The following is a 17739-nucleotide window of genomic DNA, read 5'->3' on the forward strand; positions in this document are numbered from 1 at the left end:
TGGAGTCATTAGCACTTATGGTTTGTAAATGGCACCCAGAATTATGTTGCACGAAGCACAATTTCACATCATTGTAACGTGAGGAAATATGAGTTTTCTGTCACAATGGTGGTGTTGGACTCAGCTGGGTCATAGCTGGGTCGCTGAGAACTTTCACCCACAGATTAAGACCTGAACGCCAGCGAGTCTGGGAGGAAACCATAACATCTGCCACCTGCAGTCTACCAGAAGATGTGTTTACATGAGTTGTACCCAGACCAAGTCAAAACATAAAGTTTAAACTTCTTTTTCTTGATTTTAATGTTAAAATATCCATTATCATTTTGCTCATCATAAATGTGTTTAATCAAATGAATGACTAGTATGCTTTGGGGTAATTATAATGGATTAATGAATCCACACTTAAGTAGATAATGTTGAATGTGTGGTACTGACCTTCACACTCAAGCACAAACATTCACACACATCCACACACACCTGCTCACAGTAAACTCCAGACACATTTGATGACGCACGTTTGCTTTGAGAAGAGAAAGGTTTTTGGTAAGTTTTCAGTCTTTTGATAGCAGTTCGTGTTGGACAACGAGAGAGAACAGACCTGAAAACCAAAGGGGGGGCAGAGCCTGTTGGCTCGTTCTTCCCCCCTTTCACGCTGTTTCTGCCAAGCCAGGCAGAATAGCTGAATCGCGACTTCTAACGAAGACTCATTACCGAGTCTTTTGATTTCTGAGTGAATTAACTTAAGAAAGCGCATCGATAAAACGCTCTACCATCCACGTGTACCGAGGGCAACTCAGGACCGGTTCCGTTCGACACCTATGTCTCCTGTCAGCCGCCGGTGTCATCTGGATGAACCACAACATCCTCCACGGCCCGGATCCGAAAGAGGGTCCACAAGAGTTCGGTGAGACAGAGCACGGTTTTAGCGTTTGATGCAGTTCTCTGATAAGACCTAAGTTTATCCAAACCATCACTTCACTCAGACACCTGTTTCTTCTTGAAGCAAAATCAGACTCACACACGCATTCATGTCACAACATTCTCAATCTTCATAAATTCACCAGAAGGTCTATTGAGCAAGAACAGCATATAAACTGTTAAAAGATTGTCCCACAAAGTTGCCAATGTGATTGTTATTTCCTGTTTGTCAATTTTCAAAATCATTAGTTTAATTTGAAGAATTAAAACTTTTAATCCTTCAAACTTGTTTCCTCATTGAACTGAAACACAGACACTCAGATATTATCGGCAGTTTATGGATGAAAACAACCTTTGAGTCTTCTGAACAATATAAAATTTGGTTATTGATTTATTAAAATTAATATTCCGAATTAATACGTAGCATGGTTTCTCTTTCATAAAAGAGCATAAATCCATAACGCTACATTTAATGGCGAGCGTATCCAGTCTTCTATATCTGCGATATGTCTGATTTCTTACATCTAAAAGCTACAAACAACGCTTTTCTCTGTGTTTCACTTTGATGTCTTATTTTGAACTTAACCGGAAATTGGTCCGCTCACTAAATTCTCCGAACCTCAGAACCGAGACTACATTCTCGGACACCTTTCGTCTCAGTGTGTTGACACTGTGGGCGAGTTATTGTGGAAAATATCTCCATTGCATGGGCGACTTATAGAAACGGAATCTGAACGGAATGCCCGTAGGCACCTACTGTTGCTTGATTGCACGGTAAACGTCGTAAGCCGGGTTATGGCCGTCACGCGTTACTGCATTCAGATTGCGTACGCTTTTTAAAGTCCGTATTACAAGCGGGGCGAGATGCCTACTTGTTAATCGGGAAAGTTTGAGTCTGGTCGCTACAGACAAAGAACGCTAGACCTGGCCGGAGAGCTAAGCTAGCACCACAGTTAGACAAAAAGGGAACGCGTCCCGTTAGATTGTCATACCATTTCTGACACAGTCAGTCTGTGTCCTCACAAAACCCGCATTGGCGGTGGTTCTTGTAAATCGCTACGGTGTGTAGAATCTACATTTTGCTACGTTTGTCCGTCTGATAGTATCTCGGCAGCGTAGGGTTTATTATTTTTTTTTGTTATTTTTATTTTGGACCGGTGATCGGGTCGGCTTTCACAGCCTCCGTTGCTCGGTTCCATGCCTTTTTCTTCCATCTTGTGAAGTTGTGTGTATTCATTTCTCTATCAACAATTCCTTGTTTTACCCTGTGTCATAAAGTTAAGTAGGCTACGGACAGTCCTTGTTTGTGTGAGACATATTAAGGAATCTGCCCGGAGTTTTACGTCGGCTCAGAAGGTAAAAACGCGAGTTGCTCTGAACTTAATGGGAGATGGACGAGACACGACAAAATCTTTCTTGCACTGTTACACCTGGTGTAAGGTTCTCTGACGTTCTGCTTCCAGAACATGCCATGACGCAGGAGACTGTTCACCGGCCGAGCATCGCTGGTCCCTCCGCCCGCCCGAACGGGCCCGTTTTAGGCGGGTGCCACCGGTCCGGAGCAGTGGGGACTAGTGGCTGGGGTTCGGTGCCAGCTGCACTGGGTCGGAGGTGGTTCTGGTCTGCAATTCATGACGTGAATTCAAACAACATGCTGTTTGCGGTCACAACACTTTTTCTTTACTTTTATTTCTTCCAGGGGGTCAAAAACCCACCATCAACATCAAGGTTTGAAATAAACAACACTTTCTCTGCTGCTTTTAAGATGAATAAATCTCTTGAGCCTATGGTTAACCTCTCTGACAAACAGGTTGTGCTTAACCCTTTGTTTCCTAATGCTTCTCCTCTCTCATCCATGTTAAAGGCTGACCATCTCTCCAGCATGGGTGTGAAATCTTCAGGCTGTGACCCACCGCTTCAGTCAGAGGTCTGTTTTACTCGTCAGTCCGCCTCATGCACAAACCAGCTTCTTTATCGGGGCGTGATGGAAAAGTCAGCCGCCGTGAAACACTTGTGGTCTCCGGACGGAGCTACCATGCCATTTAAGGGGTTTGTGCCCGGACATCTTGACCTTTATGTGAATGACCTTGTCACTTTTCAGTTTGTGACCTCTGCTAATACGGTGGCCAATTCTTTTCTCCTTTCACAGGGGTGTGACTTAGTCTCGGGCCTCTGTGCTCTCTTTCCTGTGATTTCTCTTACAGGTGACCACGACGACACAGAAAACCCTGCGGTTTCCAGCAGTCCTGTGGTCAGTGGCGATATTAAAGGTGGCTCGGTGGTTGCTGCGCACACCTCTCTCACGGGCTCGGGAAGGCAACCCGGCCCGGGAGGTGTAGGTGCGTGCAGTGATGCTCTGCTCGGGGCCCCTCCTGACAAAGGGGGGGTGCTGAGTGGCTCTGAGTTTTCCGTTGCGGACTTCAACCGGTTCGGGGGAACGCCTCCTCCGAGCGGGCGGGTCATTGCAGAAATCGACACTGACCTTCCACCAATTCGGCTGACAACATTGACCTCCGACCCGGAGTTAGGTGCTGCACCTTCTACGGGGCGGAGTTCTAGTCAGTCTGTAGATACTCTGGTTAAACCGGGTTTTTCTGATTCTGTGTGGGAACCTCCATCATTCTTGGGTATAAAGTATTCTTGGCTTCAGTTTTCAGGACAGACCATGTTCCCAAAGCTAGCATCATGTCTGTATCTGATTCTAAACATGGCTAGGTTGGCTTTGACACCCGTGACACAACCATCCTTGGATCACTCCTTTTCAGAACCTCCAAGTCCAACACCTCCAGGTCTTTGGACATCTGAACACCTACTCTTTCAGCACGATTCAGGTGACAATGTGCATCTTCTTGGTAATAGAGCTTTTAAGAGCTTAAGAACTGTTCTTTGTTATGCTTCTCCTGTCTCACAGACACGGCATACGTTTGAGAAACAAAAGGGGGGTGGGGAGCCTCCTCCCGCTTTGCGAGCATCATTTTCGCATTTCCAGTTCACTACTATTTCTGATCACAACAAAGTCGCCTCCGTTAAGCTGCAACACAACTTTGAGCAGGTAAAATCAGGTTCTGATCTAACAGCTAAACCATCAGCTTCGCTCCAGTTCCAAACGGAACCCTCAGGTAAATTCAAACAAGTTTCCCTGTGGGTTCGTAACACAAGATACAAACAGTTTGATAACCAAATCGCTTATGAGCCTGCTCCCACAGATACGTCCAAACTCGTGTCTCTGTGGGTCCGCAATACCAGATTCAAAACTCTATTCTGACCGACTCTATTCTGACCGGATTCTTTTCCACTGACTGGTGGACCGTTACAAATTCTCTCGTTTGTGGGATGAATTTTTAACAAATGTGATATCCTTTGGGTTTTTTTTTCAGGTTACCTGCCTCCAGCCAGGGTCCTGTTACTAACTCACATCTTTAGGGATTACTAACCTACTGATTTACATTTTTAGAACTGAGTTACATCTCTATCTTTTTATTAGTGCTTTGTGTAGCATGATTATATTTGATTACAAAGTTAATTTTATTTTGTTACTATTTCCCTTAAAGGGCCACAAGCCAATTTGCCCTTCATTTTCATGATTATTTCCTTTATATATATGCCTTTAATTAATGCAGCCTGCTGAGTTGCACATATCAGTTAGGATTTACTTTCTTTTATTTGTGTTTTCCCTGCATCACGTTTTTACATGACACGTAGAACAGGGTGCAGTACATTTCTTCTTTAGATAATTCACAAAAGGCACCCACATTTTCCCAGAGGCACCCATAGATAGGTTTTGATTGAGTTCTTTGTTTTGCATCAAATGCTATCTATCGTGTGGGCTGTCTCACTTTGTCTCCTTCTCCGAGCTCGTATGGACTACATCCCATCAGAGGGGTCGTCTTCACCAGCCTTCAACTGGTTTCCTGTCGCATGGGGCTTCGGTCGTGGTTCGAGATGGGTCGAGGTCTGCGCTGGACTTCGCCTGGACTACGCCTGGGGAATACATCACCTGCCCAGCTCCGTGTGGTACACGAGCTGCTTATCCTTTGCATACCTTTGCATTATTGCTGATGAAAATTAACTGCTATTGAAATAGCTCTGCTTTCAAGATTCCCTAAGTGGATTACTTTACAATGATTGCAACAGTTTTGGCCTTAATCATCTGATCAGGATAGACTCCCTTCTACACGAGACCTGTGGTGACGCTTCATCGTTCCTGCCTTCATCTGGGATGTCTACCTTCACGAGTACATCACGTTATTGTGGTTGTGACGTCAGGTGGCCTCTGCTTGACCTCCATGTCGTCACAAAAGGGGGGAATGTAACGTGAGGAAATATGAGTTTTCTGTCACAATGGTGGTGTTGGACTCAGCTGGGTCATAGCTGGGTCGCTGAGAACTTTCACCCACAGATTAAGACCTGAACGCCAGCGAGTCTGGGAGGAAACCATAACATCTGCCACCTGCAGTCTACCAGAAGATGTGTTTACATGAGTTGTACCCAGACCAAGTCAAAACATAAAGTTTAAACTTCTTTTTCTTGATTTTAATGTTAAAATAACCATTATCATTTTGCTCATTATAAATGTGTTTAATCAAATGAATGACTAGTATGCTTTGGGGTAATTATAATGGATTAATGAATCCACACTTAAGTAGATAATGTTGAATGTGTGGTACTGACCTTCACACTCAAGCACAAACATTCACACACATCCACACACACCTGCTCACAGTAAACTCCAGACACATTTGATGACGCACGTTTGCTTTGAGAAGAGAAAGGTTTTTGGTAAGTTTTCAGTCTTTTGATAGCAGTTCGTGTTGGACAACGAGAGAGAACAGACCTGAAAACCAAAGGGGGGGGCAGAGCCTGTTGGCTCGTTCTTCCCCCCTTTCACGCTGTTTCTGCCAAGCCAGGCAGAATAGCTGAATCGCGACTTCTAGCGAAGACTCATTACCGAGTCTTTTGATTTCTGAGTGAATTAACTTAAGAAAGCGCATCGATAAAACGCTCTACCATCCACGTGTACCGAGGGCAACTCTGGACCGGTTCCGTTCGACACCTATGTCTCCTGTCAGCCGCCGGTGTCATCTGGATGAACCACAACATCCTCCACGGCCCGGATCCGAAAGAGGGTCCACAAGAGTTCGGTGAGACAGAGCACGGTTTTAGCGTTTGATGCAGTTCTCTGATAAGACCTAAGTTTATCCAAACCATCACTTCACTCAGACACATGTTTCTTCTTGAAGCAAAATCAGACTCACACACGCATTCATGTCACAACATTCTCAATCTTCATAAATTCACCAGAAGGTCTATTTGAGCAAGAACAGCATATAAACTGTTAAAAGATTGTCCCACAAAGTTGCCAATGTGATTGTTATTTCCTGTTTGTCAATTTTCAAAATCATTAGTTTAATTTGAAGAATTAAAACTTTTAATCCTTCAAACTTGTTTCCTCATTGAACTGAAACACAGACACTCAGATATTATCGGCAGTTTATGGATGAAAACAACCTTTGAGTCTTCTGAACAATATAAAATTTGGTTATTGATTTATTAAAATTAATATTCCGAATTAATACGTAGCATGGTTTCTCTTTCATAAAAGAGCATAAATCCATAACGCTACATCATTCTGGGTCCATTTGCGTGAAAACAAGGTCCAATCAGGCTGAAACGTTACAAGAAGGTAGAATCTATTGAGTTGTAAGTGATCTGAACGTTTCATGATGATCGCACAATCCTATAGGGGGTCAAACCATGTCCCAAAGGTCACCGGAGTGGTGTCAATTTAAAGAAGTAGTCCAGTTACACATTTGTGGGCTTATAACTTGGCTTCTGAATGTCCTAGAGAGATCAGGTTTGTTTTAGTGTACTCCAATCAACAGCCCCTACAACCACAAAAAGGAATGGAGTCATTAGCACCTATGGTTTTTAAATGGCACCCAGAATTATGTTGCACGAAGCACAATTTCACATCATTCTGGGTCCATTTGTGTGAAAACAAGGTCCAGTCAGGCTGAAACGTTACAGGAAGGTAGAATCTATTGAGTTGTAAGTGATCTGAACGTTTCATGATGATAGCACTTTCCTAAGGGGGTCAAACCATGTCCCAAACGTCACCGAATCTGGTGTCAATTTAAAGAAGATGTCCAGTTACACATTTGTGGGCTTATAACTTGGCTTCTGAATGTCCTAGAGAGATCAGGTTTGTTTTAGTGTACTCCAATCAACAGCCCCTACAACCACAAAAAGGAATGGAGTCATTAGCACTTATGGTTTGTAAATGGCACCCAGAATTATGTTGCACAAAGCACTATTTCACATCATTCTGGGTCCATTTGTGTGAAAACAAGGTCCAATCAGGCTGAAACGTTACAAGAAGGTAGAATCTATTGAGTTGTAAGTGATCTGAACGTTTCATGATGATCGCACATTCCTATAGGGGGTCAAACCATGTCCCAAAGGTCACCGGGCCTGGTGTCACTTTAAAGAAGTAGTCCAGTTACACCTTTGTGGGCTTATAAGTTTGCTTCTGAATATCCTAGAGAGGTCAGGTTTGTTTTAGTGTACTCCAATTAACAGCCCCCATTACCATAAAAAGGAATGGAGTCATTAGCACTTATGGTTTTTAAATGGCACCCAGAATTATGTTGCACGAAGCACAATTTCACATCATTCTGGGTTCATTTGTGTGAAAACAAGGTCCAATCAGGCTGAAACGTTACAAGAAGGTAGAATCTATTGAGTTGTAAGTGATCTGAACATTTCATGATGATCGCACATTCCTATAGGGTGTAAAACCATGTCCCAAAGGTCACCAGGCCTGGTGTCACTTTAAAGAAGTAGTCCAGTTACGCATTTGTGGGCTTATAACTTGGCTTCTGAATATCCTACAGAGGTCAGGTTTGTTTTAGAGTACTCCAATTAACAGCCCCCATTACCCCAAAAAGGAATGGAGTCATTAGAACTTATGGTTTTTAAATGGCACCCAGAATTATGTTGCACAAAGCACAATTTCACATCATTCTGGGTTCATTTGTGTGAAAACAAGGTCCAATCAGGCAGAAACGTTACAGAAGGTAGAATCTATTGAGTTGTAAGTGATCTGAACGTTTCATGATGATAGCACTTTCCTAAGGGGGTCAAACCATGTCCCAAAGGTCACCGGATCTGGTGTCAATTTAAAGAAGTAGTCCACTTACACCTTTGTGGGCTTATAACTTGGCCTCTGAATGTACTAGAGTGATCAGGTTTGTTTTAATGTACTCCAGTCAAAAGCCCCTACAACCACAAAAAGGAATGGAGTCATTAGCACTTATGGTTTGTAAATTGCACCCAGAATTATGTTGCACGAAGCACAATTTCACATCATTCTGGGTCCATTTGTGTGAAAACAAGGTCCAGTCAGGCTGAAACGTTACAAGAAGGTAGAATCTATTGAGTTGTAAGTGATCTGAACGTTTCATGATGATCGCACATTCCTATAGGGGGTAAAACCATGTCCCAAAGGTCACCAGGCCTGGTGTCACTTTAAAGAAGTAGTCCAGTTACACATTTGTGGGCTTATAACATGGCTTCTGAATGTCCTAGAGAGATCAGGTTTCTTTTAGTGTACTCCAATCAACAGCCCCTACAACCACAAAAAGGAATGGCGTCATTAGCACTTATGGTTTGTAAATGGCACCCAGAATTATGTTGCACGAAGCACAATTTCACATCATTCTGGGTCCATTTGTGTGAAAACAAGGTCCAATCAGGCTGAAACGTTACAAGAAGGTAGAATCTATTGAGTTGTAAGTGATCTGAACATTTTATGATGATCGCACATTCCTATAGGGGGTAAAACCATGTCCCAAAGGTCACCAGGCCTGGTGTCACTTTAAAGAAGTAGTCCAGTTACACATTTGTGGGCTTATAACTTGGCTTCTGAATGTCCTAGAGAGATCAGGTTTGTTTTATTGTACTCCAATCAACAGACCCTACAACCACAAAAAGGAATGGAGTCATTAGCACTTATGTTTTTTAAATGGCACCCAGAATTATGTTGCACGAAGCACAATTTCAGATCATTCTGGGTTCATTTGAGTGAAAACAAGGTCCAATCAGGCTGAAACGTTACAAGAAGGTAGAATCTATTGAGTTGTAAGTGATCTGAACGTTTCATGATGATCGCACATTCCTATAGGGGGTCAAACCATGTCCCAAAGGTCACCGGATCTGGTGTCAATTTAAAGAAGTAGTCCAGTTACACATTTGTGGGCTTATAACTTGGCTTCTGAATGTCCTAGAGAGATTAGGTTTCTTTTAGTGTACTCCAATCAACAGCCCCTACAACCACAAAAAGGAATGGAGTCATTAGCACTTAAGGTTTGTAAATGGCACCCAGAATTATGTTGCACGAAGCACAATTTCAGATCATTCTGGGTTCATTTGTGTGAAAACAAGGTCCAATCAGGCTGAAACGTTACAAGAAGGTAGAATCTATTGAGTTGTAAGTGATCTGAACGTTTCATGATGATCGCACATTCCTATAGGGGGACAAACCATGTCCCAAAAGTCACCGGGCCTGGTGTCACTTTAAAGAAGTAGTCCAGTTACACCTTTGTGGGCTTATAACTTGGCTTCTGAATATCCTAGAGAGGTCAGGTTTGTTTTAGAGTACTCCAATTAACAGCCCCCATTACCACAACAAGGAATGCAGTCATTAGCACTTATGGTTTTTAAATGGCACCCAGAATGATGTTGCACGAAGCACAATTTCACATCATTCTGGGTTCATTTGTGTGAAAACAAGGTCCAATCAGGCTGAAACGTTACAAGAAGGCAGAATCTATTGAGTTGTAAGTGATCTGAACGTTTCATGATGATCGCACATTCCTATAGGGGGTCAAACCATGTCCCAAAGGTCACCGGGCCTGGCGTCACTTTAAAGAAGTAGTCCAGTTACACCTTTGTGGGCTTATAACTTGGCCTCTGAATGTACTAGAGAGATCAGGTTTGTTTTAATGTACTCCAATCAACAGCCCCTACAACCACAAAAAGGAATGGCGTCATTAGCACTTATGGTTTGTAAATGGCACCCAGAATTATGTTGCACGAAGCACAATTTCACATCATTCTGGGTCCATTTGTGTGAAAACAAGGTCCAATCAGGCTGAAACGTTACAAGAAGGTAGAATCTATTGAGTTGTAAGTGATCTGAACATTTCATGATGATCGCACATTCCTATAGGGGGTAAAACCATGTCCCAAAGGTCACCAGGCCTGGTGTCACTTTAAAGAAGTAGTCCAGTTACACATTTGTGGGCTTATAACTTGGCTTCTGAATATCCTAGAGAGGTCAGGTTTGTTTTAGAGTACTCCAATTAACAGCCCCCATTACCACAAAAAGGAATGGAGTCATTAGCACTTATGCTTTTTAAATGGCACCCAGAATTATGTTGCACGAAGCATAATTTCATATCATTCTGGGTTCATTTGTGTGAAAACAAGGTCCAATCAGGCTGAAACGTTACAAGAAGGTAGAATCTATTGAGTTGTAAGTGATTTGAACGTTTCATGATGATCGCACATTCCTATAGGGGGTCAAACCATGTCCCAAAGGTCACCGGGCCTGGTGTAGTTTTAAAGAAGTAGTCCAGTTACACCTTTGTGGGCTTATAACTTGGCCTCTGAATGTCCTAGAGAGATCAGGTTTGTTTTAATGTACTCCAATCAACAACCCCTACAACCACAAAAAGGAATGGAGTCATTAGCACTTATGGTTTGTAAATGGTACCAAGAATTATGTTGCACGAAGCACAATTTCACATCATTCTGGGTCCATTTGTGTGAAAACAAGGTCCAATCAGGCTGAAATGTTACAAGAAGGTAGAATCTATTGAGTTGAAAGTGATCTGAACGTTTCATGATGATCGCACATTCCCATAGGGGGTAAAACCATGTCCCAAAGGTCACCAGGCCTGGTGTCACTTTAAAGAAGTAGTCCAGTTACACATTTGTGGGCTTATAACTTGGCTTCTGAATGTCCTAGAGAGATCAGGTTTGTTTTAGTGTACTCCAATCAACAGCCCCTACAACCACAAAAAGGAATGGAGTCATTAGCACTTATGGTTTTTAAATGGCACCCAGAATTATGTTGCACGAAGCACAATTTCACATCATTCTGGGTTCATTTGTGTGAAAACAAGGTCCAATAAGGCTGAAACGTTACAAAAAGGTAGAATCTATTGAGTTGTAAGTGATCTGAACGTTTCATGATGATCGCACATTCCTATAGGGGGTCAAACCATGTCCCAAAGGTTACCGGGCCTGGTGTAGCTTTAAAGAAGTAGTCCAGTTACACCTTTGTGGGCTTTTAACTTGGCTTCTGAATATCCTAGAGAGATCAGGTTTGTTTTAATGTACTCCAATCAACAGCCCCTACAACCACAAAAAGGAATGGAGTCATTAGCACTTATGGTTTGTAAATGGTACCCAGAATTATGTTGCACGAAGCACAATTTCACATCATTCTGGGTCCATTTGTGTGAAAACAAGGTCCAATCAGGCTGAAACGTTACAAGAAGGTAGAATCTATTGAGTTGAAAGTGATCTGAACGTTTCATGATGATCGCACATTCCTATAGGGGGTAAAACCATGTCCCAAAGGTCACCAGGCCTGGTGTCACTTTAAAGAAGTAGTCCAGTTACACATTTGTGGGCTTATAACTTGGCTTCTGAATGTCCTAGAGAGATCAGGTTTGTTTTAGTGTACTCCAATCAACAGCCCCTACAACCACAAAAAGGAATGGAGTCATTAGCACTTATGGTTTTTAAATGGCACCCAGAATTATGTTGCACGAAGCACAATTTAACATCATTCTGGGATCATTTGTGTGAAAACAAGGTCCAATAAGGCTGAAACGTTACAAGAAGGTAGAATCTATTGAGTTGTAAGTGATCTGAACGTTTCATGATGATCGCACATTCCTATAGGGGGTCAAACCATGTCCCAAAGGTTACCGGGCCTGGTGTCACTTTAAAGAAGTAGTCCAGTTACACTTTTGTGGGCTTATAACTTGGCTTCTGAATATCCTAGAGAGGTCAGGTTTGTTTTTGAGAACTCCAATTAACAGCCCCCATTACCACAAAAAGGAATGGAGTCATTAGCACTTATGGTTTTTAAATGGCACCCAGAATTATGTTGCACGAAGCACAATTTCACATCATTCTGGGTTCATTTGTGTGAAAACAAGGTCCAATCAGGCTGAAATGTTACAAGAAGGTAGAATCTATTGAGTTGTAAGTGATCTGAACGTTTCATGATGATCGCACATTCCTATAGGGGGGTCAAACCATGTCCCAAAGGTCACCGGGCCTGGTGTCACTTTAAAGAAGTAGTCCAGTTACACCTTTGTGGGCTTATAACTTGGCCTCTGAATGTCCTAGAGAGATCAGGTTTGTTTTAATGTACTCCAATCAACAGCCCCTACAACCACAAAAAGGAATGGAGTCATTAGCACTTATGGTTTTTAAATGGCACCCAGAATTATGTTGCACGAAGCACAATTTCACATCATTCTGGGTCCATTTGTGTGAAAACAAGGTCCAATCAGGCTGAAACGTTACAAGAAGGTAGAATCTATTGAGTTGTAAGTGATCTGAATGTTTCATGATGATCGCACATTCCTATAGGGGGTCAAACTATGTCCCAAAGGTCACCGGGCCTGGTGTCACTTTAAAGTAGTCCAGTTACACATTTGTGGGTTTATAACTTGGCTTCTGAATATCCTAGAGAGGTCAGGTTTGTTTTAGAGTACTCCAATTAACAGCCCCCATTACCCCAAAAAGGAATGGAGTCATTAGCACTTATGGTTTTTAAATGGCACCAAGAATTATGTTGCACGAATCATAATTTCACATCATTCTGGGTTCATTTGTGTGAAAACAAGGTCCAATCAGGCAGAAACGTTACAGGAAGGTAGAATCTATTGAGTTGTAAGTGATCTGAACGTTTCATGATGATCGCACATTCCTATAGGGGGTCAAACCATGTCCCAAAGGTCACCGGGCCTGGCGTCACTTTAAAGAAGTAGTCCAGTTACACCTTTGTGGGCTTATAACTTGGCTTCTGAATATCCTAGAGAGGTCAGGTTTGTTTTAGAGTACTCCAATTAACAGCCCCTACAACCACAAAAAGGAATGGAGTCATTAGCACTTATGGTTTGTAAATGGCACCCAGAATTATGTTGCACGAAGCACAATTTAACATCATTCTGGGTCCATTTGTGTGAAAACAAGGTCCAGTCAGGCTGAAACGTTACAAGAAGGTAGAATCTATTGAGTTGTAAGTGATCTGAACGTTTCATGTTGATCGCACATTCCTATAGGGGGTAAAACCATGTCCCAAAGGTCACCAGGCCTGGTGTCACTTTAAAGAAGTAGTCCAGTTACACATTTGTGGGCTTATAACTTGGCTTCTGAATGTCCTAGAGAGATCAGGTTTGTTTTAGTGTACTCCAATCAACAGCCCCTACAACCACAAAAAGGAATGGAGTCATTAGCATTTATGGTTTTTAAATGGCACCCAGAATTATGTTGCACGAAGCACAATTTCAGATCATTCTGGGTTCATTTGTGTGAAAACAAGGTCCAATCAGGCTGAAACGTTACAAGAAGGTAGAATCTATTGAGTTGTAAGTGATCTGAACGTTTCATGATGATCGCGCATTCCTATAGGGGGTCAAACCATGTCCCAAAGGTCACCGGGCCTGGTGTCACTTTAAAGAAGTAGTCCAGTTACACATTAGTGGGCTTATAACTTGGCTTCTGAATGTCCTAGAGAGATCAGGTTTGTTTTATTGTACTCCAATCAACAGCCCCTACAACCACAAAAAGGAATGGAGTCATTAGCACTTATGGTTTTTAAATGGCACCCAGAATTATGGTGCACGAAGCACAATTTCACATCATTCTGGGTTCATTTGTGTGAAAACAAGGTCCAATCAGGCTGAAACGTTACAAGAAGGTAGAATCTATTGAGTTGTAAGTGATCTGAACGTTTCATGATGATCGCACATTCCTATAGGGTGTCAAACCATGTCCCAAAGGTCACCGGGCCTGGTGTCACTTTAAAGAAGTAGTCCAGTTACACCTTTGTGGGCTTATAACTTGGCTTCTGAATATCCTAGAGAGGTCAGGTTTGTTTTAGAGTACTCCAATTAACAGCCCCCATTACCACAAAAAGGAATGCAGTCATTAGCACTTATGGTTTTTAAATGGCACCCAGAATTATGTTGCACGAAGCACAATTTCACATCATTCTGGGTTCATTTGTGTGAAAACAAGGTCCAATCAGGCTGAAATGTTACAAGAAGGTAGAATCTATTGAGTTGTAAGTGATCTGAACGTTTCATGATGATCGCACATTCCTATAGGGGGGTCAAACCATGTCCCAAAGGTCACCGGGCCTGGTGTCACTTTAAAGAAGTAGTCCAGTTACACCTTTGTGGGCTTATAACTTGGCCTCTGAATGTCCTAGAGAGATCAGGTTTGTTTTAATGTACTCCAATCAACAGCCCCTACAACCACAAAAAGGAATGGAGTCATTAGCACTTATGGTTTTTAAATGGCACCCAGAATTATGTTGCACGAAGCACAATTTCACATCATTCTGGGTCCATTTGTGTGAAAACAAGGTCCAATCAGGCTGAAACGTTACAAGAAGGTAGAATCTATTGAGTTGTAAGTGATCTGAATGTTTCATGATGATCGCACATTCCTATAGGGGGTGAAACTATGTCCCAAAGGTCACCGGGCCTGGTGTCACTTTAAAGTAGTCCAGTTACACATTTGTGGGCTTATAACTTGGCTTCTGAATATCCTAGAGAGGTCAGGTTTGTTTTTGAGAACTCCAATTAACAGCCCCCATTACCACAAAAAGGAATGGAGTCATTAGCACTTATGGTTTTTAAATGGCACCCAGAATTATGTTGCACGAAGCACAATTTCACATCATTCTGGGTTCATTTGTGTGAAAACAAGGTCCAATCAGGCTGAAATGTTACAAGAAGGTAGAATCTATTGAGTTGTAAGTGATCTGAACGTTTCATGATGATCGCACATTCCTATAGGGGGGTCAAACCATGTCCCAAAGGTCACCGGGCCTGGTGTCACTTTAAAGAAGTAGTCCAGTTACACCTTTGTGGGCTTATAACTTGGCCTCTGAATGTCCTAGAGAGATCAGGTTTGTTTTAATGTACTCCAATCAACAGCCCCTACAACCACAAAAAGGAATGGAGTCATTAGCACTTATGGTTTTTAAATGGCACCCAGAATTATGTTGCACGAAGCACAATTTCACATCATTCTGGGTCCATTTGTGTGAAAACAAGGTCCAATCAGGCTGAAACGTTACAAGAAGGTAGAATCTATTGAGTTGTAAGTGATCTGAATGTTTCATGATGATCGCACATTCCTATAGGGGGTCAAACTATGTCCCAAAGGTCACCGGGCCTGGTGTCACTTTAAAGTAGTCCAGTTACACATTTGTGGGTTTATAACTTGGCTTCTGAATATCCTAGAGAGGTCAGGTTTGTTTTAGAGTACTCCAATTAACAGCCCCCATTACCCCAAAAAGGAATGGAGTCATTAGCACTTATGGTTTTTAAATGGCACCAAGAATTATGTTGCACGAATCATAATTTCACATCATTCTGGGTTCATTTGTGTGAAAACAAGGTCCAATCAGGCAGAAACGTTACAGGAAGGTAGAATCTATTGAGTTGTAAGTGATCTGAACGTTTCATGATGATCGCACATTCCTATAGGGGGTCAAACCATGTCCCAAAGGTCACCGGGCCTGGCGTCACTTTAAAGAAGTAGTCCAGTTACACCTTTGTGGGCTTATAACTTGGCTTCTGAATATCCTAGAGAGGTCAGGTTTGTTTTAGAGTACTCCAATTAACAGCCCCTACAACCACAAAAAGGAATGGAGTCATTAGCACTTATGGTTTGTAAATGGCACCCAGAATTATGTTGCACGAAGCACAATTTAACATCATTCTGGGTCCATTTGTGTGAAAACAAGGTCCAGTCAGGCTGAAACGTTACAAGAAGGTAGAATCTATTGAGTTGTAAGTGATCTGAACGTTTCATGTTGATCGCACATTCCTATAGGGGGTAAAACCATGTCCCAAAGGTCACCAGGCCTGGTGTCACTTTAAAGAAGTAGTCCAGTTACACATTTGTGGGCTTATAACTTGACTTCTGAATGTCCTAGAGAGATCAGGTTTGTTTTAGTGTACTCCAATCAACAGCCCCTACAACCACAAAAAGGAATGGAGTCATTAGCATTTATGGTTTTTAAATGGCACCCAGAATTATGTTGCACGAAGCACAATTTCAGATCATTCTGGGTTCATTTGTGTGAAAACAAGGTCCAATCAGGCTGAAACGTTACAAGAAGGTAGAATCTATTGAGTTGTAAGTGATCTGAACGTTTCATGATGATCGCACATTCCTATAGGGGGTCAAACCATGTCCCAAAGGTCACCGGGCCTGGTGTCACTTTAAAGAAGTAGTCCAGTTACACATTAGTGGGCTTATAACTTGGCTTCTGAATGTCCTAGAGAGATCAGGTTTGTTTTATTGTACTCCAATCAACAGCCCCTACAACCACAAAAAGGAATGGAGTCATTAGCACTTATGGTTTTTAAATGGCACCCAGAATTATGGTGCACGAAGCACAATTTCACATCATTCTGGGTTCATTTGTGTGAAAACAAGGTCCAATCAGGCTGAAACGTTACAAGAAGGTAGAATCTATTGAGTTGTAAGTGATCTGAACGTTTCATGATGATCGCACATTCCTATAGGGTGTCAAACCATGTCCCAAAGGTCACCGGGCCTGGTGTCACTTTAAAGAAGTAGTCCAGTTACACCTTTGTGGGCTTATAACTTGGCTTCTGAATATCCTAGAGAGGTCAGGTTTGTTTTAGAGTACTCCAATTAACAGCCCCCATTACCACAAAAAGGAATGCAGTCATTAGCACTTATGGTTTTTAAATGGCACCAAGAATTATGTTGCACGAAGCACAATTTCACATCATTCTGGGTCCATTTGTGTGAAAACAAGGTCCAATCAGGCTGAAACGTTACAAGAAGGTAGAATCTATTGAGTTGTAAGTGATCTGAACATTTCATGATGATCGCACATTCCTATAGGGGGTAAAACCATGTCCCAAAGGTCACCAGGCCTGGTGTCACTTTAAAGAAGTAGTCCAGTTACACATTTGTGGGCTTATAAATTGGCTTCATAATGTCCTAGAGAGATCAGGTTTGTTTTAGTGTACTCCAATCAACAGCCCCTACAACCACAAAAAGGAATGGAGTCATTAGCACTTATGGTTTTTAAATGGCACCCAGAAATATGTTGCACGAAGCACAATTTCATATCATTCTGGGTTCATTTGTGTGAAAACAAGGTCCAATCAGGCTGAAACGTTACAAGAAGGTAGAATCTATTGAGTTGTAAGTGATATGAACGTTTCATGATGATCGCACATTCCTATAGGGGGTCAAACCATGTCCCAAAGGTCACCGGGCCTGGTGTCACTTTAAAGAAGTAGTCCAGTTACACATTAGTGGGCTTATAACTTGGCTTCTGAATGTCCTAGAGAGATCAGGTTTGTTTTAGTGTACTCCAATCAACAGCCCCTACAACCACAAAAAGGATTGGAGTCATTAGCACTTATGGTTTTTAAATGGCACCCAGAATTATGTTGCACGAAGCACAATTTCAGATCATTCTGGGTTCATTTGTGTGAAAACAAGGTCCAATCA

At 42.2% G+C, this 17739-nt stretch overlaps 1 protein-coding gene across 1 annotated transcript; it reads left to right on the forward strand.

Annotated features, from left to right (window-relative positions):
• Positions 1-537: 537 nt before the first annotated feature.
• Positions 538-3940, forward strand: LOC139070498 (uncharacterized). The gene is made up of 2 exons (XM_070552846.1): positions 538-3749; positions 3830-3940. The coding sequence occupies exons 1-2, from the start codon at positions 2309-2311 to the stop codon at positions 3844-3846; spliced, it is 1458 nt and encodes a 485-aa protein (XP_070408947.1). The 5' UTR covers positions 538-2308; the 3' UTR covers positions 3847-3940.
• Positions 3941-17739: the final 13799 nt, after the last annotated feature.

Source organism: Nothobranchius furzeri, chromosome 6, assembly GCF_043380555.1.
Source record: "Nothobranchius furzeri strain GRZ-AD chromosome 6, NfurGRZ-RIMD1, whole genome shotgun sequence".
NCBI lineage: Eukaryota > Metazoa > Chordata > Actinopteri > Cyprinodontiformes > Nothobranchiidae > Nothobranchius > Nothobranchius furzeri.

Bases quoted from the DNA above. Each gene is read 5' to 3' on its own strand.
- LOC139070498 (XM_070552846.1), top strand. From the start codon at position 2,309: ATGGACGAGACACGACAAAATCTTTCTTGCACTGTTACACCTGGTGTA.